The sequence below is a fragment of the Sciurus carolinensis genome, chromosome X, assembly GCF_902686445.1.
Source record: "Sciurus carolinensis chromosome X, mSciCar1.2, whole genome shotgun sequence".
NCBI lineage: Eukaryota > Metazoa > Chordata > Mammalia > Rodentia > Sciuridae > Sciurus > Sciurus carolinensis.
This window is the reverse complement of record NC_062232.1, coordinates 96,760,223-96,786,365: the sequence shown is the minus strand read 5'-3', so window position 1 is coordinate 96,786,365 and position 26,143 is coordinate 96,760,223. Positions and strand designations below refer to the sequence as shown.

The 26,143-nt window shown below is 34.9% G+C and overlaps 1 protein-coding gene across 1 annotated transcript in view; it reads right to left on the bottom strand.

The window, feature by feature from the left end:
* The window catches only part of Slc6a14 (solute carrier family 6 member 14), a 28,264-nt gene extending 17,643 nt beyond the window's left edge, over positions 1–10,621 (bottom strand). The window contains exons 1-5 of the mRNA XM_047536213.1: positions 10,496–10,621; positions 9,371–9,536; positions 6,357–6,488; positions 4,564–4,725; positions 3,512–3,647 (exon numbers count right to left, since the gene is read on the bottom strand). Of these exons, the coding sequence (XP_047392169.1) occupies positions 3,512–3,647; positions 4,564–4,725; positions 6,357–6,488; positions 9,371–9,536; positions 10,496–10,543 (644 nt within the window). The 5' untranslated portion in view covers positions 10,544–10,621. The remainder of the gene's footprint in view (positions 1–3,511; positions 3,648–4,563; positions 4,726–6,356; positions 6,489–9,370; positions 9,537–10,495) is intronic.
* Positions 10,622–26,143: the final 15,522 nt, after the last annotated feature.

Here is a 26,143-nt window from a genome sequence, read left to right as displayed (position 1 = left end):
CTACTGTGTATATATCCAAAGGACAGGAAATCAGCATTAACCTGAACTCTGATGTTTACTGAAGTATTATTTGCAATAGCCAAGAAATGGAAATAACCTAAGAGTCCATGAACTGATGAATAGATAAAGAAAATGTGTTATATATACATAATGGAATTGTACTACAGCATTAAAAAGGATGAAATTCTGTCATTTATAACAACATGGACAGAACTGGAGTTCATTATGTTAAGTGAAATGAGGCAGGCACAGAAAGACAAGTACGGCATGATTTCACTCATATACGGAATCTAAAAAAGTTCATCTCATAGAAATTGAAAGTAGAACAGTGGTGACCAGAGGCTGGAGAGAATACAGTAGTGGGGATGGGGAGCAGTTGATCAATGGGTACTAAGTTATACTTAGCCGAAAGTTCTGGTGTGCTATTACACAGTAAGATGTCCATAGCTAACAATAATATATTACATATCAAAAAGCTAGAAGGAAGGACTTTGAATGTTTTACACCATAAAGAAGTGAAAACTGATAAAATACTTGGGAGTTAATATAACCAAGGAGGTAAAAGGCATCTATGATGAAAATTATAGAACTCCAAAGAAAGAAATTCAAGAAGACCTTAGAAGATGGAAAGACAAGCTGTGTTCTTGGATAGGTAGAATTAATATTGTCAAATGGCCATACTACCAAAAAAATATACAGATTCAATGTGACATCCATCAAAATACCAATGACAATCTTCACAAACTAGAAAAAAAGTCCTAAATTTCATTTGGAAAAATAAGAGACCCAGAACAGCCAAAGCAATACTGATCAAGAAAAGTGATGCAGAAGGCATCACAATACCTGATCTCAAATTATACTACAGAGCTACAGTAATAAAAACCCAGCTTATTGGCATCAAAATAGACATAAAGACCAATGGAACAGAATAGAAGACACAGAGACAAACCCACATACTTAGCATCATCTGATACTAGACAAAGGTGCCATAATTAAATTCTGGAGAAAAGACAGCCTTTTAACAAATGGTGCTAGGAAAACTGGATAACTCTATGAAGAAAAATGAAACTAGACCTCTAACTCTCATCCTACATGAAGGATCAAAGTAGATCAAATACTTAGGAATTAGACCAGAAACATCACGACTTCTAGAAGAAAAATAGGGCCAACACTGCATCATATTTGTGATAAGTACTGACTTCCTTAACAAGACCCCTAAAGCTCAAAAAATAAAATCAAGAATCAGTAAGTGGCATGCCATCAAATTAAAAGCTTTTGCACAGCAAAGGAAATGAGAGTGTGAACAGAGAGCCTACAGAATGGGAGAAAATCTTTGGCAGCTGCTTCTCTGACAGGGGATTAATACACAGAATATGTAAATAACACAACAATTTTAACACCAAAAACAACAACCCAATTAATAAATTGGCAAATGAACTAAATAAACTTCTCAAAATAAGAAACACATGGCCAACAAATAAATGAAACAATGTTCATCTCTAACAATCACAGAAATGCAAATCAAAACAATACTAAGATTTCATCACATTCTAGACAGAATGGCAATTAAGAACACAAATAATAAAAGCTGGTGAGGATGGGGAAAGTACACTGGTACATTGTTAGTGGGACTGCAAATTAGAACGACCACTCTGGAAAGCAGTATGGAGATTTTTCAAAACACTAAGAATGAAACTACCATATTACCCAGCTATAGCACTCCTTGGTATTTTTCCAAAATAACTAAAATCAGTATATTGTAGCAATACAGCCACATCAGTGTTTTATAGCACCACAATTCACAATAGTTAAATTATAGAATCAACCCAGGTACCCATCAATAGATGAATGGATTAAGAAATTGTGATACACACACACACACACACAATGGAGTTTTACTCAATCATAAAGAAGAATGAAATTAAGGCATCTGCTTATAAATGGATGGAAATGGAGAACATCATGCCAAGTAAAATAAGACAGACTCAGAAAGTCAAAGGTCAAATGTTTTCTCTCATGTGAAAACTAGATTAAAATAAAGGAAAGAAGGATGGGGAGCATTGGATATTACAAAGATATAAGGAAGCTCAGTAGTATAGAAGAAGATGGAGAGGGAGAGAGGAGGGAAGGGAAAGGGGAAGAAATGTGTAATTAATTCTTACATTATCATGTTATGTGCATATATGAACATATGACAGGGAATTTCCCTTTATATATGAGTAGAAATAACCAATCAAAAATAAATAAAAGGGTGAGTGAAAGGAAGACCAGTAGAGAAAGGAGAATGGGGTAGGAGTGGAGGGGAGAGAAAAGGTGAGGATTCTGAACTGAAAAAGAATTCAATGCATATATGATTTTTATGATAAACCCAACTATTATGTATGATTATAATGCTCTAATAAAAATGACAACTGAAGAGTTAGTTATGTTTAACTTGACTTAAACATTTTATAATGTATACATGTTTTGAAATATCACATGGTAGCTCATTAACATGTACAATTTATGTTTTTTCTGAATTAGTTTAAAAAATTAAATTTAATTTAAAAAATTAAAATAAAAAAGTCATATAGGGCATTTACATGTAGATGAGGACAAGCTCATTCAACAGTAGAGCCAAGGATGTAAGGTAAGGGTAATAGATCAGTATAAGGAGAGAGAATTGATTTAAAGTTAATAAATTAAATATAACCCCAAATATCTCTAGCCCATACAGTGGCAATTGTAAGCCAGACAAATAATTAGGAATTGCAGCTTTAAAAAGCAATTTTGCTCCCAATATTACCTATCATTCAAATTTTCATTATTAGAACTTGCTCATTATAATTTTAAAAGTACACTATTTTTTCTGGTAAATAAAAAATAGATCATTAGTGTTGTGCCCACTGAATAATTCATTTATAGGAGAAACATTGTTAACTATGAGCTAACTTTGCAGATAACTACTATTCACCTAGGATAGGTAAACATGTAAACATTTGAATCAAATGAAATATGCTGATTCCCCCTTTTTTCTATTTATGAGTTAAAGAAGGGACCAATCACTATTCTGTTCTTCTTTATAAATTTTTTTTACTAGTTCTAAATTTTATTTTAATTGTTTTTAAGGTGAGTTTTCTTTAATGAAGAGGATGAGTATAGATTACTTCTCTGAAACCTAGTAAAAGTTACACCTTAAAACTCATTTGCATCAAATATAGTTTTCTTTATATACCATCTGAACAAACAAACAAACTAAACTAAACAGATAGTGAAGGCCTGGAGCAGGAATTTACATGAAGTGAAGATAAGTCCATGATGTTATTCTGTTTAGTTATCTTTTATGTCAGATACTCCACTGACTGCTTCTCTTTCCCCTATTTTATATTTAGTAACTGTATTTAATTGACTCTACTGTTTCCTTCCCAAATGTGATTATGATTGGTCATAAGTTATCCTCTACCCTGTTGAAAACTTAATTTAAAAATTTTAATAACATCTGTTTAATAAGTAAATCCGCTAATGTACTTACTTCCAGTATTGTTCACTTGGTAGCTGCCCTGGCTGATAAACTTCACTGCCATTCATGCAGGTAAAATTGTTGGCATCTACCCAGCTAATATTCAGTAGGATCTCTTCACCATACATACTCACATTACAGTGAGTTACTAAAAATGATTAAAAAAAAGAAATACAGACACATATGAATTGAGTTTCTGAAGAGTACTTTCCTGAAAAAATTTACTGGTAAATATTTAAGTTACTGACTAAATTTTTAACTTGGTAAAGGTAGAATAAAACATTTTACAAGTAGAATAAATCATGTACATGCAGCATCTTAAATCTTCTTTACTCCTAAGCTTGGAGTAACTATAATACTATTTGCCCTTTTAAACTGTGATAGTACTTATACTATTAACAGTTACAGAGTAACAATTGTTTCCATTGAGATTTAGTGCTCTAAAACTTTTAATAGGTGGACTTATCTATCTAAACTATGTAGATAAATTGATGTATTCAAATTCTCAGAAGTATGAAATCTTTATAACTTTAACCTCTGATATGTATAGGTAATCATAATGGTAATAGCCCACAATATTGATGCTACTTATCCCAAAGTTTAGTATCATATTGACATGGACAAAACCCACTGTTTCCTGAAACATACATTATGGCTAGCACTTTTCTCTATCAGTTTCCCATTTTCTTGCTTCTCTTCTACCCAGGACTTAAGCCTGCAAGAAGTACTCCTAGACCTGCTTTAATGTTCCTGGCTGCCCTGAAATATTAACACATTAATCCATCCTCAGATCATATATGTTATATTCTGTTTTAACCAATGACTATGGCCTACTTAAAATTGGACCCGAATTGATGCTACGTATCCCAATGATTAATAACACCTACTGTTCCCCGAAACACATACTCCCACTATTATGGCTGCCACTTTTCTCTCTTTATTACTTTCCAGTTTTCTTACTTTTCTCCTACTCAGGAGGATTTAATCCTTCAATCTTATTTAGAAGAAATGAAAGAATGATGTGAAGATGATAATATTTTAAAAATTAAATCAGTAAAATTTACCTATAGGTGATCTGCTACAGTTTTTGTCTGACCAAGAAGAACAATTTTTCCATGGTAGTTCACTTTGAAAAGAAGCAAACATGTAGTAAAGACTATAACCAATTATGACATTGTAATAGATTGTCACAAAAATGGATATCAGGACCATTGTAATTCCCACACCTGGAGAAAAACAAAATTAAACAAACTTAATTGAAATTTATTGTACTAATTCATAAAAAGAAGCTACATCTCGATTTCTACAAAATCTATTTTAAATTAAAAGGCTATTTCAAATAACTATTTTTCTTCGTTTTGGGGGAGTGGATTAGGGGAGGTCAGGGATGAGGAATGTGTGATACTCTCTGAGTAGTTTTATTCACAAATTTAAAACTATTTTTATTTTGGTTTTCTGAGATAGTTTTTCATTTGATTAGAAAAGGTATTAAGGTCAAGGGAAGAAGACCTGTATTAAGCCATCAAATTCACATAAAGCCTATGTCTATTACTCTTCGTTATTAAGTCTACAATTCTTGTCAGAGTGGACAGAGTGAACGTTAAAAACATTCAAAGCCCGTATCCTGTTGACACATTGACCAATACTTACATCTTCATCTATAAACCAACATTTTGACAAATAGAAAATGAAACATCTGAATTAATGTTCGGAAGGGACATAGTACAATATTTCTACAAGTACACATAAAGTAAATTATATAATTCAGTGAAAATTTGAACTTAAACCTCCAGAATTTCTTTAACTCAGTAGCTTCTAAATGCAGTTTAGCATCCTGAATATAACTCCAGTGCTTAAGACCACCTTTTAAAGTAGCTTTTCTAGTCTTCCAGTACAATATTCTATTCACCTCATCGCGAATTTATTTTTGATGTCCCACTGAGATTTTTACAAATAGTTTTCAGTAGCTAGCAAATACTAACATGATATTTATTCTTCAGAGAGGAAGGCAGTTTGATGTTTAATAACAATTAAGGCATTTTCAGCTTTATGAGTATCCTATCCTACTAGGAGGATCCAAGAAAAAATAGTGACCTGCCCTTCAAGTTTTCTGAATGAGGCTTTGTAAAAGATGTGCAAAGACAGTGAGACAAAGTCTGCATATGAATTATTTAAAAAGTCAGAGCTGTGAAGTAAGTGTACAACAGGACTATGCCAAAATAATTCAAAAGGTGGAAATAAAAAATGGTGGCATCCTTACAACCATCTTTACTGTCCTTCGTAACCCTGCCCATATCTACAGCCACACTAAAACAAATAAAAATTAACATTTCATTCATTTCATTCTTAAATTTCACTGTTTCAAACAATACAGAAAAACAGCAATGTATGCTTCTTTGCCGCCTTTGGCAGGGTTTATTTTTGTGCTTTCTATTTTTTCAATTGACAGATAAAATTGTATAAATTTTTTATAATGTTTGAAGTGTATATACATTGTGGAATGGTTAAATCTAGCTAATTAACAAATACATACATAGTTGTCATTAAATTGGCAAGAACACTTAATATCTACTCTATTTTTGAGAGTATAATATTGTCAATAATTATTCACCATGCTATGACTCCTGAATTTACAGATTTGTAGATTATTGATCTCTTTAATTTATTTCTCCTAACTCTAACCATATATCCCTCCCTCCTTCCTAACCACCCCAACCTCTGGTAACCACCATTCTGTCCTCAACTTCTATAAGATCAAACATATCCAAATTTTAACACTTTTTCTTCCAAATAGTGAAGTCAGCTATATGCACACATAGACCAATAATCATGATGCTGAAAATATTTTAAGACCAACCTTGAAACAATGGCAAAATCCTCCAAACTGAAACTGGACCTAAACTAGCAAATTGGCCCAGTGAACACTCTAGGAAGAACAAAGGTAAACCAGCCAATGCCAGCATAATTGCATAAGGTATCAGGAAGGCACCTAGAAAAGGCAAAAAAAGAACAAAAATGCTATTACATTCCAAAACCTTGATGGCACTTTGACAACCAGCATAACATTTTAAGTCTCCTGATACAGTAGAATCAGTGTGTTCTGGGTTCGGGCCCCAAACTTATTGCTTTCTATGAGAAAATGGGCATGCTAATGTTACCTAATGAAGTGACTGCAATTATTAAAAACAATTGTCTATAAAAAGTAAGCTAGAGGAGTTGAATAATCATAGGTTATGGAGCCAGAGGGACCTAGGTTGAAACGCTGGATCTCTCACTTCCTAGTTATGTGACCTGGGGCAGTTTATCTAACCTATGAACCTGTGCTCCTCATAAAAGTGGAGAGCAATTACCAACTCAACAGTTTCTGGTAAGGGTTCAAATACTGGGCCTATATTGAAACAGTTGACAACATGTCAGGCATATACCATATGTTCAATGTTAACTTCCATCCCCTCCTTTCTTCTTTAAAAATAAGTGGCCTATTTTTAAGACTTAGGGTACAAATGCTAAATGTGTTTCACAGTAGAAGTTATTATGATTAAGTTTATTATTCTCCAAATAATCATGAGGCTCTTTACTCAATAAGATTTTTTTTTTGGTTTTGATAGAATAATCTAAACTGAATAGTTAACTTTCAATTTCAGAGATATTAATTCTTCCATATTAAATTATCTAGCCCTTTCCCACACATACCCCATTTTAAACTTTTTATTAGTTTGTTTTCTTTCTGCCTGCTTTTGGGGCATAATATTATTCATGAAAACCTTTACCAGATTTTAAATTGAATTAGGGACAGAATATTAAACTTATCAGAATATTAAACTTATTCTGGATGTCTTGGCAAAGTTTAATAAAAGCAGTGTGGATAAAAATAGGATGAGGTACATTTCATTTACTCATGTATATAATTTTCCTCTAGTATTTTTCATATTATGATGCTGTAACATCATACCTATGAATTACATGTTTTCTAGCCCTTAAAATAGATTCTACTCAAAATGATACAATCAAGTACAGACTCATATTTAAGTGGCTTTACTTTAATGCTAACCCTGAAAGACATAGGGAAGAATGTCTGTATAGATGTTGCAATTTGTTATACCATCATTACTATGACTAATAGAATTTTAAGTCCTACCAATGATAAATATGAATAAAAAATAATACAAATATTTCTGCTTACCTACAATAATAAAGTTTTACTAGCCTTTTTTATGGACAGGTATTTTTAAAAAATTGATAATTTTCCTCAATTTAACATATGACTTTTAACCCCCAATATTGTATTTTGTTACCAATGATGACTATGATTAATAAATTGTTAATATAGTGGCCACAGACTGTTAATACTGCTGATCTAGATCTTAAGACAACATGACAATTTCTCTTTTATATACTGTTTAAAAATCTGCAGATAAAAATGTTTCCAGATTTTAGCAATAGTTTTCCAAACCCAACCATATTTTTTAAACCTGATCTATTAATATTTAACAAATTTGAATTTCATGTTACTCTTCTACCCTTGAATTTAAAAAAGAAGGAATTGAGAGAACCCAGATCCTCTACTACCAAAATGATATCTTTAAAAACTGAGAGTCAATATGGCATATTAACTTTTAAAGAAAGTGGCAAAAAATGATTGAGCCTATGTTAAATAATACCATTTTGTTTTGGCAATATTTTAAAAGTCTCCATTAGTTTTATGTAATTTCTAGAAATTAATGGCAATTGTTCAATGAATGTATGCTGTCAAGTCACAGGGAATTTCTTATTCAAATCATGAAGTCAAGAAGCTCAAAAGGAGCCTAATGCTTCTCTTGACCACACTGGGCATTAGGACATAGACACCAAACAGATTGGGATTCCTGACTCATTTGCCAACTCTTACATCAAACCCACTACTGAATGACCTAAGTCCTACAAACAGGATTTTATGCTACCTACCCTTTGTGTTTAGTAAAGTTCTCCTCTCTTAATTCTCTGAAGGAGAGTGTGAACATTTTAATGCATCAAATTAAAAAGAAAGAAAACATTGAAATATCACAAAAAACTCCTATTGTACTAAGAAAAAATAATTATGGTGGCATAGTTTCACTGGTACCCAGTTATGAAATATGATGGCCTGTCACCTCTACACTTCTAATAGAACCTGTAATTACAAGTAAATAAAATATGGTGTAAGTGAAAAGATGTTTCAACATTACTAAAGAATTGTGCAATTCATTTTATTTCCCTTTGCATGACCTCAGTTATTTTTTTCTTCTTGTTCTAATGGAGTCTACCTTAATGGTGTTGCAAGAATAAAACATATAGCCTTGAACTAAACTCTGTTGCATCTTAGAAGGATCTTCTACATGATCAATTCAATTTGGAATATATATAACTGAAGACTGCAGTTTAAAATACTAAACATTTAATTACATTTTATCATCTCTTTCCACAGTTAAATTACCAAAATATAATGTCTTATTTTAGTTAAGCAAACAATTCATTTGAGCTTCATAATAGAACTATATATCCCTTCTTTTTTCTTTTATTTAGCTATAAATTAAGCAAAACACAACTTGAATTTGAACAATTTTCACAGAAACATGTACACATCTTTTTAAAGTCCTAGTTGAAGATTATATGGGATCTTAAATTAGAAGCTCAGTAATGATAAAAAAATTTATCAAGTTTATATCAGAGAATATTTTGAAACCAGTTTTCTAATTTGAGCTAGTAGCTCAGTCTAATAATAAAGGTAGTATGTTTGTTTCTCATCCTTCCATTATCCCAGACTATTGTATACCTTTATGAACTCTTTAAATGTCCTCAGAGGCTGTAGAGCACCCCACTCAAAACTGGAGGGAAAAGAGAAAGAAAGAATACCTCCACCATTGTTGTACGTTAGATATGGGAATCTCCACACATTTCCCAGTCCCACTGCATATCCAACCATAGATAGTAGATAATCTGATTTTTTGGACCAGTTCCCACGGTCCTGATTCTCATCATTTTCACCAACATGGAAATTCTCAGATGAAGCCGTCACTTTCTGAGGAAGGGAAAAAAGAAACCTTTCTATTACAAATTCCACAGAAGCATAATTTCAAAAATCCATAGAATTACAGAAAGGGAGGAGAAGAAAGAACAAACCCTGTGTACATTGTATCCAAGGGAAATTCTTTTCAAAATCCAGGAGGTTTCTGCTGGTAGCTGTATTTGCTCAATGTTTTCTCCTTGGGGGAAAAATCTGTAGGTAGATATTTCTACCACTCCTTCAGCTGAGATCATCCAAATTTTAGTGAAAAGGTTAAATGTCATGCCAGCATGAAAGGCAAACAGAAGAGGACAAATCTGGTTTCAAGTGCAAAAGTCTTAAAGATTAATTAGGAAAAGCCAACACTCTTGAGATTGTAGCAGATCTTTGAGGAGGATCAAATGTAGCTTTTACTGAAATATTACAAATATATACTCCCTTTCTTATGTGCAGATAGTTTTGGAAGTTTGGAGTTGAGGAACCTTTAACTTTTCTCCCCTGTCTTGGAGCATAAAATCAGTTTTTTTTCTAAAAGCCACAGAATAATATGCAGAGACAATTTTCCTGTCCCACCAGGTGGAGCAACTCTCTGCACTTTAAGTGGGAGGAGAGGGGTTCTCTCCCAACCTGTTAACTGCTGTGGGGTATCAAGGTTCCTTAGGTCAGATAAGGACAGTGCACTTTCACATTTCCCTCCAGCATATGGCCACAGTTTAGAGAAGGACAGAGAACAGGATTTCGTGGGTACTTCCCAAACCCAAGTTGAGGTAGTTCTAAGTCTCCTAGCTGTCGGAATAAGAGCTGTTCTCTTGTTCCTCTACTCCATGGGGCTATCTCAGGCACACCTGAAGATAATTGAACAGAAATGAAGAGAACAAGGAGCAACCACAGAAGGCAAAACCTGAGACTGACCCTCCCTCTTAAGTTTTCCCTTCCCAGGCCCTCCACACCTCCAGCAGCTCCCAGACCCCTACCTCCTTCCCCCTGCACTTGAAGAAGCTGGGGCACTTCAATTTGTCCATGGTTCATTCAGTCCCTCGGCTTGCTCCGCCTTGCTCTTCTCACAGTCGGGCTGAGCTTGACTGGTAGCAGGTGCACACTCCCCCGTTCCTACCTGCCAGAGTGAGCCACCTTGCCCAGGGGTGGGACCATTTATGGAGGGAAGCTCTCCCTTCCCCCTCCCAGGCTCCCAGTCGTGTCAATTACCGGAAGGGACCTAAGTGAGGCTCAGGTTTTTCCCCAGGTAATCCTGCATGTAGCAATTCCCTGCCCCGGCCCCAGGAAAGGGCTGGGCTGTGAGCGAGAGAGCGAGCGGAGCTGCCTGAGCCGGGATGACTGACAGCCTTTGACTCAGAGCTGTGCAGGTGCCTTAGCAATCTTGCCTCCTTTCCTGGATTCCTTGCTTCCTCCTAACCTCGCCTCTCAGTCTGGTCTCTGTCCTGGGGCCAAGTGCTGATCTCCCCTGGTTCTGGAAGGTGGGAGAGACACAGTCGGTGGGGCCCATTCTGTTAGTCAAGATTCCCCTAAACAGACCATACCGCCCTGGGCCCTCAGATTTCCCAAATATTTGCCCCTCTCTAGAAAGCTTTTCATTCCCTGGGGCAGACACTGCTCCCAGAGGGAAAGCCCCTGAATTGGGCACCTTGAAAGGCAGCCAGCTAAGATAAGATTACCCAGCTGGCTCTGCCTGAAAACAGTGACTTTGAGTCTATGTCTCAAGCTTCTTTCTCCGCCTTCGGGACAGTTTTGCCTTTTACAAGGATTGCTTTGTGTTGTATTTCAATGAAGCCAAACACAAACAAATTATTGAGCAGGTTTATGGGAAATTCTAACCCAACAAAGGACTCGAATCTGCAAGAAGGGTGAGGCCTAGAAAGTAAACCATAAGGAAACATCCCAGTTTGACTGGGGAGGAAATAATCATTATAATGCTGTTTACCAATGTAACAACTTTTCATCAAAAACTCAAATGATTTAAACATCATCTATCCAGTAAGAGATGGTGGTAGTTATGTGAAACATAACACAAACCCCTGCACACAAAGGAACAAGCAAAGAGCCAAATTCTATATCTTATGTGAAGTTCCTTTGTTCCTACTGACTGACAAGAAATTTCCATTTGCAATAGAAATATGCCTTCAGAAGTCCAGTCAAGTAGAGAAAAGTCCATGAGGGAGGTTTGAAGGAAAAAGTATCAATAAGTTTCAGGTAACTTAGTCTTGAATCTAACAGGCTGCTGTGTTTGTGTATGTGTGTGTGTGTGTGTGTGTGTGTGTATGCATGCATGTGCATGTGTGAGAAAAAGAGCACATGGGTATGTGCCTTTTAGTATTACCTACTACTGACATGTCCTGAATGCTAAAATGAAGAAATTATTATGGTAGACAGGTTAAAGTGAAGGGCTCATACACCTCTTTATTAAAGGTGAGCTGAAAAGTAAATCTAATAGCATTTACCAAACTATTGAAGTCCTGAAGAAATGAAAGGGATTCATTATGGGCCACCAAAAACTGTTGGCAACTAAGAAAGTAGAAAGAATAGAAAGATAGAAAGATTATGGGATCAAAATTCAGGGGTAGGTGATATTTAGAGAGAACAAAGAGCAATTTTCCCTGTATGTTACACAGTAGAGAAGCTTCAATCACTTATTTATTTACTTACGTATTCATTTATTTATTTATTCTAATTGGTTATACATGACAGTACAATGCATTTTGACACATTGTACACAAATGCAGCATAACTTCTCATTCCTCTGACTGTACATAGTGCTGAGTCACACCAGTAGTATAATCATACATGTATTTAGGGTAATAATATCTGCCTCATTCTAATGTCCTTCCCATCCCCACTGCCCCACCCTTCCCTCACTCCCCTCTGAACAATTCAAAGTTCCTTCATTTTTCCCTACCTCCCCCCACTATGGATCAGCATCTGCTTATCAGAGAAAACGTTTGACCTTTGGTTTTGGGGGGTTCACTTAGTTCACTTAGCATGATATTCTCTACTTCCATCCATTTACCTGCAAATGCCATAATTTTAATCTTCTTTATGGCTGAGTAATATTCCATTGTGTATATATACCATAGTTTCTTTATCCATTAATCTATTGAAGGGCACCTAGATTGGTTCCATAGCTTAGCTATTGTGAATTGAACTGCTATAAACATTAATGTGACTGTGTCACTGTAGTATGCTGACTTTAAGTCCTTTGGGTATAAAAGAAGGAGTGGGATAATCACTTTTAAGATTAGAGCACTTGAGGCAAAAATAAAATGAAATAAAATAAAAGTATTTTAGGGAATGTATTTTGTTTGTTTAGGAGTTGGTATTCCCATTGCCAGGCATGGCTTTTCATGATTTGCTGCCTTTTTCCTATCATCTCTTGCCATTCTTTGTCTCAAACTCTTAGCCTGTATGTACTATCCTGTACATGCTCTTTCTCACCTCTGTGCCTTTGCTTATGTTATTGCTTCTTCTGGAAATTCCCACCTCTTCTTTATTTGGCTAACTACTACTCATCCTTTAAGACTGCTTAGGTGTCACCTTCTCCAGGTCATTCCACAATAGTTCTTCCTGTATTACCAAAGACTAGGTTTAGATGCCTCTGCTCTCTATTCCTATGCTATCCTATGTTCTTTTTACATTGTGTAAAATCATTTGCTTATAGTCCTCTAGACTGTGAGTTTATTGAGGGCAGGGAGACTTTTTTAAGTTTTAGAAATATATTTTAACTGATACATAAAACATAAAATTTATATGTTAATAGGTAACATGATGTTTTCATACCTGTATGTACATTGTGTAGTGTTTAGGTTAATATAAACATATCTATCTCCCCAAACACTTCTCATTTCCTTATGGTGAAAACTTTCAAAATCCTTTTGTTCAAGCTTTTTTAAATGTACAATACATAATTATTATTTAGAGTTATCATACTTGTCAATAGTACCCCAGAACTTCTTGCTCCTAAGTGTAAATTAATACCCATTGACAAACTTTTCACCATCCAAACTCCACTGTTCCCAGCCTCTAGTAACCACCATTTCACTCTCAATTTCTATGAGATCAAATTTTGATTCCACGTGAGTTAGATCATGTGATACTTGTCTTTCTATGCCTGGTTTATTTCATTTAACATAATGTTCTTAAGTTATCTATGTTGTTGCAAATGAAAAGATTTCATTCTTTGTATGGCTGAATAGTATTCCATTGTGTACGTGTACCACATCTTCCTTATCCATTCATCTGTTGGAAGATAGAAACTTAAGTTGTTTCCATTTCTTGACTGTTATGAATAGTGCTGCAATGAGCATGGGAGTATAGATATGTCTTCAACATACTGATTCCATTTCTTTGGGTATATACCCAGTAGCTGTTGGATTGCTGTAGCATATGATAGTTTTATTTTTAATTTGTTTTTTGCAGTACTGAGGATTGAACCCACAGACACTTTACCACTGAGTTATATCCCCATTCCTTTTAATATATTTTTTATTTAGAGACAGGGTCTTGCTAAATTTTTCAGTTTGGACTTGAACTTGCAATCCTCCTGCCTCAGCCTTTTGAGTCACTGGGACTACAGGCATGTACCACCATGCCTGGCCCATTTTTAATTTTTTTGAGGAAACCAGGAAGACTGTCTTTATCCTCCCCACATTCCAAGCACATAGCACAGAACCTGATGCAGAGAAGACACTTATTACATGTTTATTAAAATGTTTTATTCAACAAGACCAAATAATGACTTTGCTATCAAAAACAGGAAAGGACAAATGGTCTAGAATCCACCTCCAAGAGATCATGTAATACCAGGAGCATGTTTTCTTTTCTTTGGGATCTAACTTATTAACTGATGAAGAAACTGTATTTATGAATTATTTTATTGATTCAGAAATCAGAAGAAATATAGAATTGAGTACACAAAATAGAGAGGGAACTACATAAACCAAGTCACAGGGATATGAATGTGTAGGTACTAGAGATCATAAGAAGACTATACAGATTTTTGGAGTAACAAGAAAAAAATGTGGTCATTCATGGCACTTGCAATTTCAGCCTAAGCTATGGTCTGAAAGACAACACTAAAGTGATGGCTAACTTTGGAATAACATATGACAAGCTCTGCTTTACTCATGAAAAATACTTCAAAATCATAATTAGCAACCACCCCCTCCCCATTCACACAGTTATACATGTTGGATGTTTAACTATGGGCCATCTCTTCCTTGACATACACATCATAACTATGAATCTGATTAGCTTTCTTTTTTAAGGCATTGTCACTAATAGAAAGATTCATTTAGGAATAAGTCATCAGCAACTAAAACTCTGCTTATAATTGTAATTTTGTTCAGGAAACAAAGTTAAAAATGATCCAATAGTTACATCCTACAATTTTTAACTAAGAATATATTTATGTTATTAGCCATGGAAGTCCTTTCAATATTTTTTAATGACCAAAATTAAAGAAGACTCATTACTTAAAGCTTTCTTCTAGTTCTTTGGATGTGGAAAACTTGTGCAAATGAAAAGGCGTTTGAGCAATCTTGTGAAACCCAATGCTTTATTGAGCCCCTACATGATTTTCTAGCCCCATCCTAGAAGAACTCTTTTCTATTTTTTAGTATTTATTCTTTATTTCCTCATTTCTATTGGTGCATTATAGTTGTACATATTGATGGTATTTCATTACATATCCATACATGCACACAATATAGCAATATAATTTGGCCAGTATCACTCGCCAGCATTTCAACCTCCCGCCTTACCTCCCACTCCTTGGTCCCTTTTCTCTACTGATCTCCCTTTGATTTTTAGGAGATCCACCTCCACATTTGATTTCCTTTTTTCTCTCTAGTTTCCACATATAAGAGAAAATGTATGACCCTTAACCTTCTGAGTTCCATTTATTTACCTTAACATGATGGTCTCTAGTTCCATCCATTTTCCTGCAAATGCCATAATTTCATTTTTCTTTATGGCTGCATAAAACTCCATTGCGTATATATACCACATATTCTTTATCCAATCATCCATCCATGGACATCTAGGCTGGTTCCATAGTTTGGCTATTGTGAATTGTGCTGCTATAAATATGGGTATGCACTGTAGTAAGATGATTTTATTCTAGAAGAACTCTTTTAAATTTCACCAGCTGAAAGTTTAAATGAATCCACTAGTGAACAGTAAAATAAATATTTTAAAAATTCCTGTCATAGTAAATGTGTATACATGAGTTATGCTTTAAAGGTTTAGTATCAGACATTAACTACTTTTTTAAACTATTGGATTCTATTCAGTCAAAACATTAGTTAATTATTTCTAGAAACATTTCCTTTATTTCTATGAAGCAAATTTTATTTAAGAAAGGCAAACACAGGACAGGGAGCATAGCTAAGATGTAGAGCACTTGCCTAACATGTGCAGGTCCTGGGTTCAATCACACACACACACAAAGACAATCATATAGATATTCTTGCTGTCAGCCAAGGTGGGAATGATTCTCTAACTACATAATTAGTGAATTAACAAACAACTCATATACTACTTTCTTATAGAATACAAAGTACAATGTGCCAGAGAACCTTGAAAGAAAATGGTTGCTTCTGATTCATAATTTCATAGTGGTGCTTTGTAAGCAGAGAAAGTGAATGAATCTGCTAAATTTTGTGATTTTTTTAACATTGGCTATAACATACCATAGAGCTTTTTTAAAGTGTAAATTTTATATGAAAGTGTGACATGTGTCAGACACAGTGGCGCACGCCTGTAATCCCAGCAGTTCAGAAGGCTAAGGCAGGAAGATCACAAGTTCAAAGCCAGCCTCAGCAACTTAGAAAGACCCTGTCTCAAAATGAAAAAAAGAAAGGACTAGAAATGGGTCTCAGCAGTTAAGCAACCCTGGGTTTAATCCCTGGTACAAAAAAAAATGGAGAGAGAGAGAGGGGGGAAAAAAAAGAAAAGAAAGAAAAAGAGAAAGTGATATGCATATCAAAAGTGCACATATCATGTAGGTGTACAGTTTGATAAATTTTCACAAGCTTAACATTCCTGTACAACTACCAACAAGTTTAAGAAACAACATTATCACAACCTCATACCTCCCCAACATTAACCACTACCTTAAATCTTAAGACCATAAATATTTTTTGTCAATTTTTGAAATTTCAATGAATGAAATATTGTGCCTGCATTTGACTCAATATTATGTTTTGGTGATTCTACCATACTATTACACATACCTATAGTCCATCTGTTAAAACTTTGTATAGTATTACAATGTATTAATATACATTAATACCATTCACATATCCATTTACTGATGGACATTTGAGCTGTTTTCAGTTTGGGGCTATTTTTCATAGTCCTACTATGGATACAGCTAATCCTTATGAAGACAATTAGTGCTGGGTGCTTAAGGTGAGGGCTAGATTTTAGTAACTATGACCTAGAAACAAAGATAGAAAAATTATTCTCTAAGGCATAATAAACATGTAGGGTTTGCAGCCCAAGGAACACTTAAATGCTTCACTATATATAACATGCAAAGAACCTTGTTTTTATAAATCTCTTTAACCAAACCAATCCTTAATATGGTATACCTGAGTCAACTGGGCAATGGAACTAATGTGGATTTTGTTGCTCTTTTGAAGCACACAAACTGAAAATTTTCTCTCCCAGGAAAGGGAAACTCTTCAGCAAAATTCTATCATGCTGAAACTGAATAAGTCACTAGAGGTATTCTGTAAGTTGTTAGTAACAATGAATAAACATTTAAACCTGACCTAGTTACCTGCTACTATTGTAATGATGCATTAAAGGAGGGAAATACTTAGTCTTCACCTTGATACACCGGTATGTCTCCTTTTAAATGTATTGCTGTAAGGTATGCTTGTTGCTGGTTTGCATACACAATAATAAGCTTTACCAGAACTCTGTACCATAGTTTTTCAATATCAGGCCCTTTAAAGAGTCAATACCTAATCTTTTGCTTCCCCATCTAAGGAAATCATTCACTTCATGTGATCCACAGAATAATTGCTCTTAACTTCTTAAATAAAAACAAGTGTAAAAAATAATTTTATTATGGAACCTAACTATAATCCACCTACTAGAGTCCTATAAAGAGATAAAATCAAAGAATACTTATGTTAATACTGTGCTATATTTTTCTATTACTTCATAGTCTAAAGAACTGGAAAAAGAAGTGCTACAAACAAAACCAATCATGTACACAATACAGCTTTATTTATTTATTATTTTGCTTGGCTGAAGTCTTTTAATGTGAAAGCGATATGAAGTTGAATGCATAATATGTGAATAATATAATGCAATTATTTTCTCTTTTGCCATTGCAGAATGATATTCAAGCTTCTTTTGCTAAAATTAACATTTGGAAGGCTATCTGAGGCATCCCTCATCATGTACTTTGTTTTATTGCTGAATGTTATAGCAACTGATTTATTTGTGCTTTATTACTGCCAAACAATACTGTCACTAACAATAATAATATGACCGTAGCAATAATAACAATAACCACCACCAAAATATCAATTACCTTTTTTTGAGTAGCTGCCACATGCTGTGCACTTTATATGTTATTTCATTTATCACAACAACTCTACAAACAAGTACTAATATTACTCCCATTTTTACAGATCAACAAACAGGCACAGAGAAGTGAAATAATGTGTCCAAAGTCATAGGACTAGAAAATGTAAGGACTGGTATTCAGACCCAGTTTCATTAATGAAACCTGAGGGCTTTTCCCAGCAATCATACTATGAGGCATCTCCTTCCCACCTCAGTCTTTCTTGATTATTCTATTACTTCTTTCTCTTCACTGTGCATTCCTCTCTTGCTTACTTCTATTTCTCTTTCCTTTTCCCCAGCTCTTGCCTCACCCAGTTCTTCTTCCAAACTGTTTTCCCTTTTTTGGCCGAATCCTCTTCTTCCCCTCCCCTCTCTGTCAGTCTCTCCTTAAAACACAAACCAAGGGGGGCTGGAGCTGTAGCTCAGTGGTAGAGCGCTTGCCTAGCACATGTGAGGCACTGGGTTCAATTCTCAAGCACCACATTAAAAATGAAGTTAAAAAAACACAGACAAATTATTATTCATCACTAGCCTGAACAGATAATAAATACCTTATCACCTGCCAGATAGCTCACTGCTGCAATCTGGAAATCCCTCTTAGGAGGAGGGGTGATTCTGTGCATAAACCAATTCAACCTGTTTCATAGACTTTCCTACCTACAATCAAAACTTAATTCCTGAAACCAGCAACCAAATGTCTGCCAATATCCATGAGAGGGTGAACTTACCAATAAAGTGAAGTCCAGCTCTTCAATCAACATTTTTAAAGTTATTAACATCAGTGGGTTGCAGCAATCAGTTATGGTGAACAGAATTTCAGACTGCCCATCTCCCTGTGTTATTGGGCTTAGGAGTGGTTGGAGTGTTGTTTTCAGGCTTAGCAGTGGTTATACACCTGTCCTGTAATTACACAACAGCAGCTAATACCCCACTGTGGGTTAGAGCTTGACTCATTTGTTTAGATGTTATGTGTCTAGAAATGAAGAAAGCTATGTGATTAAGACTAACTGGGAAATATTATTTTAAAATGCAGAAAAATTAAAACATAGCCTCTTACATAACACCTTTCCATTAAATCCTTTTACCAACTTGAGTTGGTCATTCCAATGACGTATGCTGAATGAAGTAGGTACAGTGTATATTAGTACTACTATTCTAAATACTTAAGAAAAAACACATTGCTGTTATATAACTTCTTGATGAAAAGAAAGCTGGCAGAAAAACAACTTATCCTGGAATAGGTACTAAATCCTATTATCATTTCTGACTAGGATACCCTTTAGGAAAAGAAAAACACCTATATTGATATTCAGGTTATTCAACAGTAACAAGTACAAACACGCAACTTTTATTTTCTGATTACTGCCTTAACCTTGGTGCATTTGATCTTGATCTTTTAGCCCCTAAAATCACCTCAAGCATATCCCCTAGCTTTCTTGTCACTTTTAGGTATTAAAAAATCCAATCTAACCCTTTTCTGTCCTTCCTCTCTTTCCAATCTATAGGGACCCCATTCCACTCTATTCTTCTTTGAGACTGACAAATTTTTTATATATTACAGTACAGTAACTATTATCTACAACGATGTATGGTATATTTCAAAATAAATAGAAGAGAAAATTGCCAACACATAGAAACTATTAATGTTGGAAGAATTGGAAGTATTTATTACCTTGATTTGATTATTACATATTGTATACATGTATTGATTTATCATAATACACCCCATAAATATGTACTAATATGTATTAATAAAAAGTATAACCCAAAACCAAAAGTCCAGCCTAGTATAACACATTTTAAAACTTCAGTGCCAATTGACTATGAAAATTCTCTCTTCCCCACCACCCTCCAGTACTGTCAGACTTCATCTCAAGGAATCTGGAGTGGTGAAGGAATAAAATTTGCCCCTTCATTCCTCCCTTAACTTTTCAGAGTCCCTTTCTCCTCTACAGTACTGGAGTTGGAAAGAGTTTGGATATAATCTCCAATCGGCTGTCACTGCTTTGCTGGCTGTGAATGACTGGCCATCAATTCCCTCTGCATGACAGGTATCCACAACATTGGTACTTGGGAGATCTTTTGGAACTGTGTGAATAGGTGGGCTCTCTTTGCATTGTTCTCTGACATCAAGTAGCATCTTCTTCCAATCTTCCTCAGCTTCCTGCTCTGGTAATACTCCTCAGAGTCTCTAGTTGCGAAGGAACACATTTATCAATTGGTAACCCTTTTGGGTAAGAGGCAAGAATACTGAAGCCTGGTTTAAATACTCAAGTGTATCTTTGGTGAAATTAATTTGACCAATGGGAAGCGCATCAAAATTCCTTATGCTAAACTGGGAGTTCAGACTCTTCTGCTGACATTTTCCATATCTCTTTTAATATTCTCTCCTGTTGCTTAAACAGTCATAAGGGTCAGATAGGCAGAAGTTAAAACAAAAAATAAAAATAGAAACAACATGCCAATATCTCCTTTTTTCAAGGCCCTGCATTTTCAGGCAACCAGTAATCTTATGGTTCCCTTCACTTTGACTAGGTTTTGTAGCAGTCCCCCTTCTCTGCATTTAAGAAGAAAAGGGAAAACTCTTAACACTTCGCACATATAACTCTGCCCAAATGACATCTCATATAATCTTCCTAATAATGCTATGGAATAGGTAGCAATGGTGTCACTGTTCCCATTTTACAAAAGAACCTAAACCATAAGGAATATAAGACTGTCCAAGGTATTGTGCTTTCAAAGTTTCCCTATGTGAGTGGCAGAGCCAGGAATAAACTCTAGTTTCCTGATTCCAGACCCATACTCTTTAACACTGCCTTCGCGCATTCTGCCTTCTACTTGCAACTAGACTAACATAAGATCTTTGGAACCTCTGTAATGAAATCTTAGGCAGAGGTGGTTCAAAACAGAGAACCCTTGTTCAGAATCTCATCCTATTGTATTAAAGCAAGGTTCTAGTAAAGAAAGGGCTCCTAGGTATACACACTCCACTAAGTGCTATGGTGAAGGTGTCCATAAGGAGCTTGCCATCTTCCTTAGGAGTGTATTAGAGTGTTAAACAAGACAATATATAATCAAGTGACAAATTGTAGGTACAGATTTAAATATTCATATGATTGGGATAGAGGGGGAGAACTTCATAGGAACCTTATGATAAACTTTGAATGAATGGATAGGGCTGAAAGACAAGATAACTATAATCTGAAAAAATAAGTATAAAATAGAAGAATACAAGTTGATTGCAGCCAAAGATTTTTCTGGTGGGGGTAAGAGAAGACACCCTTGGCTCATTGCAGTGGGATTACTAGACTGCAAACTTCAAGGAGGGACTTTTTCTCCTTCACTACTGCATCCCCATTGCCTTGAAGGAGCCAAGAGCATAGCAGCTCAATAAATATTCATTGTTTGTTGAGACTTACAATAGAGACACTTGAACCTGAATATTTACCCTGTGGCTAACAGGGCACCTTCACAATTACTATCAAGAACACAATCACTTGAGAATTTTCTAAGTTGCCTTTCTTAGTTCATTTTCTGCCACTAAAATGGGATATCACAGAATGAGTAATTTATAACAACAGATGTTTATTTAGCTCATAGTTCTGGAGGCTGGACAGTCCAAGAGTATGGCATTGGCATCTGGCCCTCATTTCATGCTGCATAATAATATGGTGGAAGGGAAGCAAGCACCCACAGGACACAGAGGAAATCAGGCAGAACTAATCCTTTTAATCAGGAATCCACTCCCAACGATAATGGCATTAATCTGTTCATGAGGGCAGAACCCTTCTGACCTAATCCCTCTTAAAGGTCCCACCTCTCAATACCATTAACAGTGGCAAAATTCAACATGAGTTTTGGGGTGGCATTCAAACCATAGCAGTACCTTTAGCATTTTTTTCTAATTTTATTCTGTATCTATCAGTATCTGTATCTATCTGTATCTGTCAGTATTCTACACCCTTATTCTTTCTGAGGATATCTCAAAATAAGTAGGGCAAACTACAGTTCCAGAATATGAAATTAGGCTGAAAAATAATGAAAGTAGCACTCATTTCTATTTCTTTGACTGTCTTCAGAATTAAACTTTATCATTATTTAATTCTTGTGGTTTGAAAATCCAGATTTACATTCATTGCATAGTTGATGAGACTATAAATTGATATACATTTCTACAAGGCAATTTGGCAACATGTATCAAAAATCTGAAAAATGTTCATTCCCTTTGACCTGCTACTTCTTAATTCCAAGAACCTACCCTAAGTAAATAAAAATGTGAACACAAATTTAACTAGAAGGCTATTCATTGCAGTGGTATTCAGAATTTTAAAACAAACTAGTAATGGATTGAATGTCTGAATATTTTATGAATGTTTAAGTAAACTTTAAATTGTTCAACTGAGAAAATATCTGTTGCAAAATATTTAATGACATGGAAAAATGCAAACACATACCCAAATATATTGGGAAAAGTCTGGAAGAAATTATGCCAAACTAGTAAAAGGGAATTTGCTCCAGGTGGTGAGATTATTAATAATTTATATGTATTTTTAAATCAAAGGACAAACTATATTTTATGAGTTTACTTTTTAATCTACATTTGATCTTATCTTTTCATGCTTTCTGCAGAGGAAGAGGAAAAAACAGAAGGGGACAGAGAAATAGAGGTGATAATAAAGTCAATGCAAGGGAGGAACATACCAGTAGGTATTTATGAACTGTGTCTAGATACCTTAAGCCCATTCTTGGAATAGTCCTGTAAATTCTTCCCTTATTTGATGTTCTTGCCCTAGTAAGGCTATACATGCAAATAGCAAGAGAAAACAAAAGGCAAAGGCAAAAAATGTTCAAATCATGTGACTGTTTTCTGATGTCCCAGAGAGGAATGAGAACAGTGTGTGCAGCTCTAAACCTAGGAATCTCCTATAATCCTAGTCTGAATGTTTATTATTCTGTTTCCTGCATATAAAATTGTTCCAAAATTTGAGACAATAAATGAAGGAAATGGAATTTAGAAAGTTTGTGTATTTACTGTATTTCCTCTCAACTTCTGATAGTGGGAAGTATTATGAAATAGGGCTACTAACCTCAAGCAAGCACTTCTTTGCTGGCTAACTTAATGTTGACATCATCCAAGGTAATGGCTGGGTAGCAGAGGGGAGGGTGGTTCTTTTATGAACTCTGTGCCCTATGGCTCATAGCCTTTCCCCTTTATTTCTCCTTTGTTTCCTTCCTCTGCCCTATGTCAACCACTCACGTATGCTCTGTCAGCCAGATGGAGCATAAAACTGCTAAAGAGTTTGGCAATTTCAGGGTATAAACTATACACAGATTAGGTAAATTGCAGGTACGCAGTCTGATAATTTAAATTAGGTCTTTAAAAAGGTTGTTGCTCTAGATTTTTCTCCAAGGCTAGACAGCTCACATATTTGGCCTTCCTTTTTCCTGAATGACTAGCAGGCCAACGCTTAGGGTTAAGGAAAAACTTCACCTTCTTTAAGTACTTCAGAACTATGAAGCATATAGTATTTATTTTACCTACTAACAGTAAAAGTGATATTTTGTTTTAAAATTTTACAATATAAAAATTTGAGATAAAAACAAAATCTTCCATGATCCTTCCACCCAAATATAACCACTTCGATTTAGATATATACTTTATATGTACATGTTAAAAAAACGGATTTAATTTATGTTGTAAAAAAGTTCTAGGTATCAGTTTTTGCACCTGGAATTATATTTGAGCATTTTCTCCTGGCAACATCTTTCAAAATGGTCTTCTATCACATGGGTATAACATAATGATTTGACCAACTCTTGGTGATTCTTTCAGGTTCTTGTCGTTATAAATAATTTTTGGATGAACATCTTTTCTATAAATTGATATGAATTATTTCCTCAGGATACAATCCTAAAAGTATGATAAGAAACCAAAGGGATTATTATTTTGAGGTTTGAGATATATGGCTAAATTATTCAAAATTATGCCATTTCACAGTACCTGCAGATGCATATCAGAGTGCCTTGACAATTTTTGATATGTGACAAATATGCAGCAATATTTTCAATATGGTTTGGGAATTCTGACCTTGAGACAAATGTGTAAGAATCTTACTATTTACATCCCACATTTACTGCAATATACTGTCCATGATCACAAAGATTCTCTGTAGATCTCTATGGATCTTTATGGAAAATGACTTTTTGATAGGCCATGAAGTAAAACTAATAGTTTTGTTATCCAGTTATCTCTTAGTAACATTACTGTGTAACTCCATTTACATCCTAAGTCTCACCAGAATGTAATAAAAATTACAGAGCAAATGTCCATGTGAAAATCTTTACTAATGGTTCCTATGATTTCATATACCCAGACAGACCACCAAATAAATGTAAAGGGTAATCCCCTAATGTTCTCTGTATTAGGTTTCATAACTTCAGTCTAGTGCTGTGAATGCTGTACAGGAGAAGACTAACATTTCTTAAGTGGCAACATAAGCAATAAAGTGTGTGCTTCTCAATTACATGCATGATCCTATTTAATCCTCAGAAGGCTTTCAGGTGGAAATTTTCAGTATGCTGTTTTACTGATGAGGAAACTGAGGCTTAGAGTCTAAATAATTCTACTTCAGTCACGAAAACTGCAGAACTGTAAGTCTGTTTGATCCCACAGCTAGAGTTCTTTCCACTTCACTCTGAAACTCAGAAAGGTTAAGTTAAAACAGTGATATCATTTTTTATTTATCTTTCAATTTTTTAGACTGCATTTTGATTCATTGTACACAAATGGGGTACATCATTTCCTTTCTATGGTTGCACATGATGTAGATTCATACCATTCGTGTAATCATACATGTACATAAGGTAATAATGTCTGTCTCATTCCACCATCTTTCATCCCCCCCCCATTTCCTTCTACATAATCTAGTTTCCCCATCCTTCTTTCCCTCGTGATATCATTTCTTAGGATCAATAATTTACATTTTCCTTCCTAACATAATTGTTTGAGTCTGTATTCAGGCAAAAACATCTGCCATAAATCCTTAATAACCCAGAAATATTCTGAAGATGGACCCATAAGAAACTGCTGAGTACACTGGAAGCCTAAATATAGCTGGGTAATAACACAAAGCACCTATCCAAAATATTTTAAAACTTTTATTTATAAGGCAGGATGACTTACACTCAGTGATTGAAATTTCTATGATTTCTGTTCGTCTATTTTTAGATATACATGTGCTTATTTTACAACATTAGAGAATATTTATTGTAACTCTTGCTGATTTCTAAGAATTCCACACAAATATCTAAGGGGAGAATTAGACTATCTCTAAGTCAGGGCACAAGATTTCATATATGAGATCAGAACTAATCTAATATATGAATCACCTTGTTTCATTCAGAGCATCCCTATCCTCCTCTTATAAGGAGTGGCTTGCTTTTCAATTGTTTGTTTTTTGCTTCTTTGATAAATTATTAACAACTTGCTTGAGAATCCTATAAACATTTGGTAAACAATCTTGGAGACAATTCTTTTTGTTCACAGGAGTCATCTTGACTGCATTAAACCTGTTGGAATTTACAAGATAGCAGCCTAGTTACAAAACTGGTATTGTCCTAGATAAGCTCATGCAACAAACCTGTAAGGCAATTTATGATTATCCCTCCAAGTCAAAGTTTCTCAACCTTGGTGTTATTGACATTTTAGGCCAGATGACTTGAGGGTTTTTTTCAGCTTTATTGAGGTATAACTGACAAAAGTGTATATATTTAAGTGTACAGCAAGATTATGTGATATACATATATGTTTTGAAACAGTCACTACAATCAAGTTAATTAACACATCCATCACCTTACATAATGCTATGGTTTGTTTCTCCCAAAGTTCATGTGTTGGAAACTTAATCCCCAAATAACAGTATTGAGAGGTGAAACCTTAAAGAATTAATAGGTCATGAGGGCAGAGCCCTCATGAATTCATTAAATGTCATTATAGTAGGAGTTGTCTCTTGTAAAAGGATAGGTTC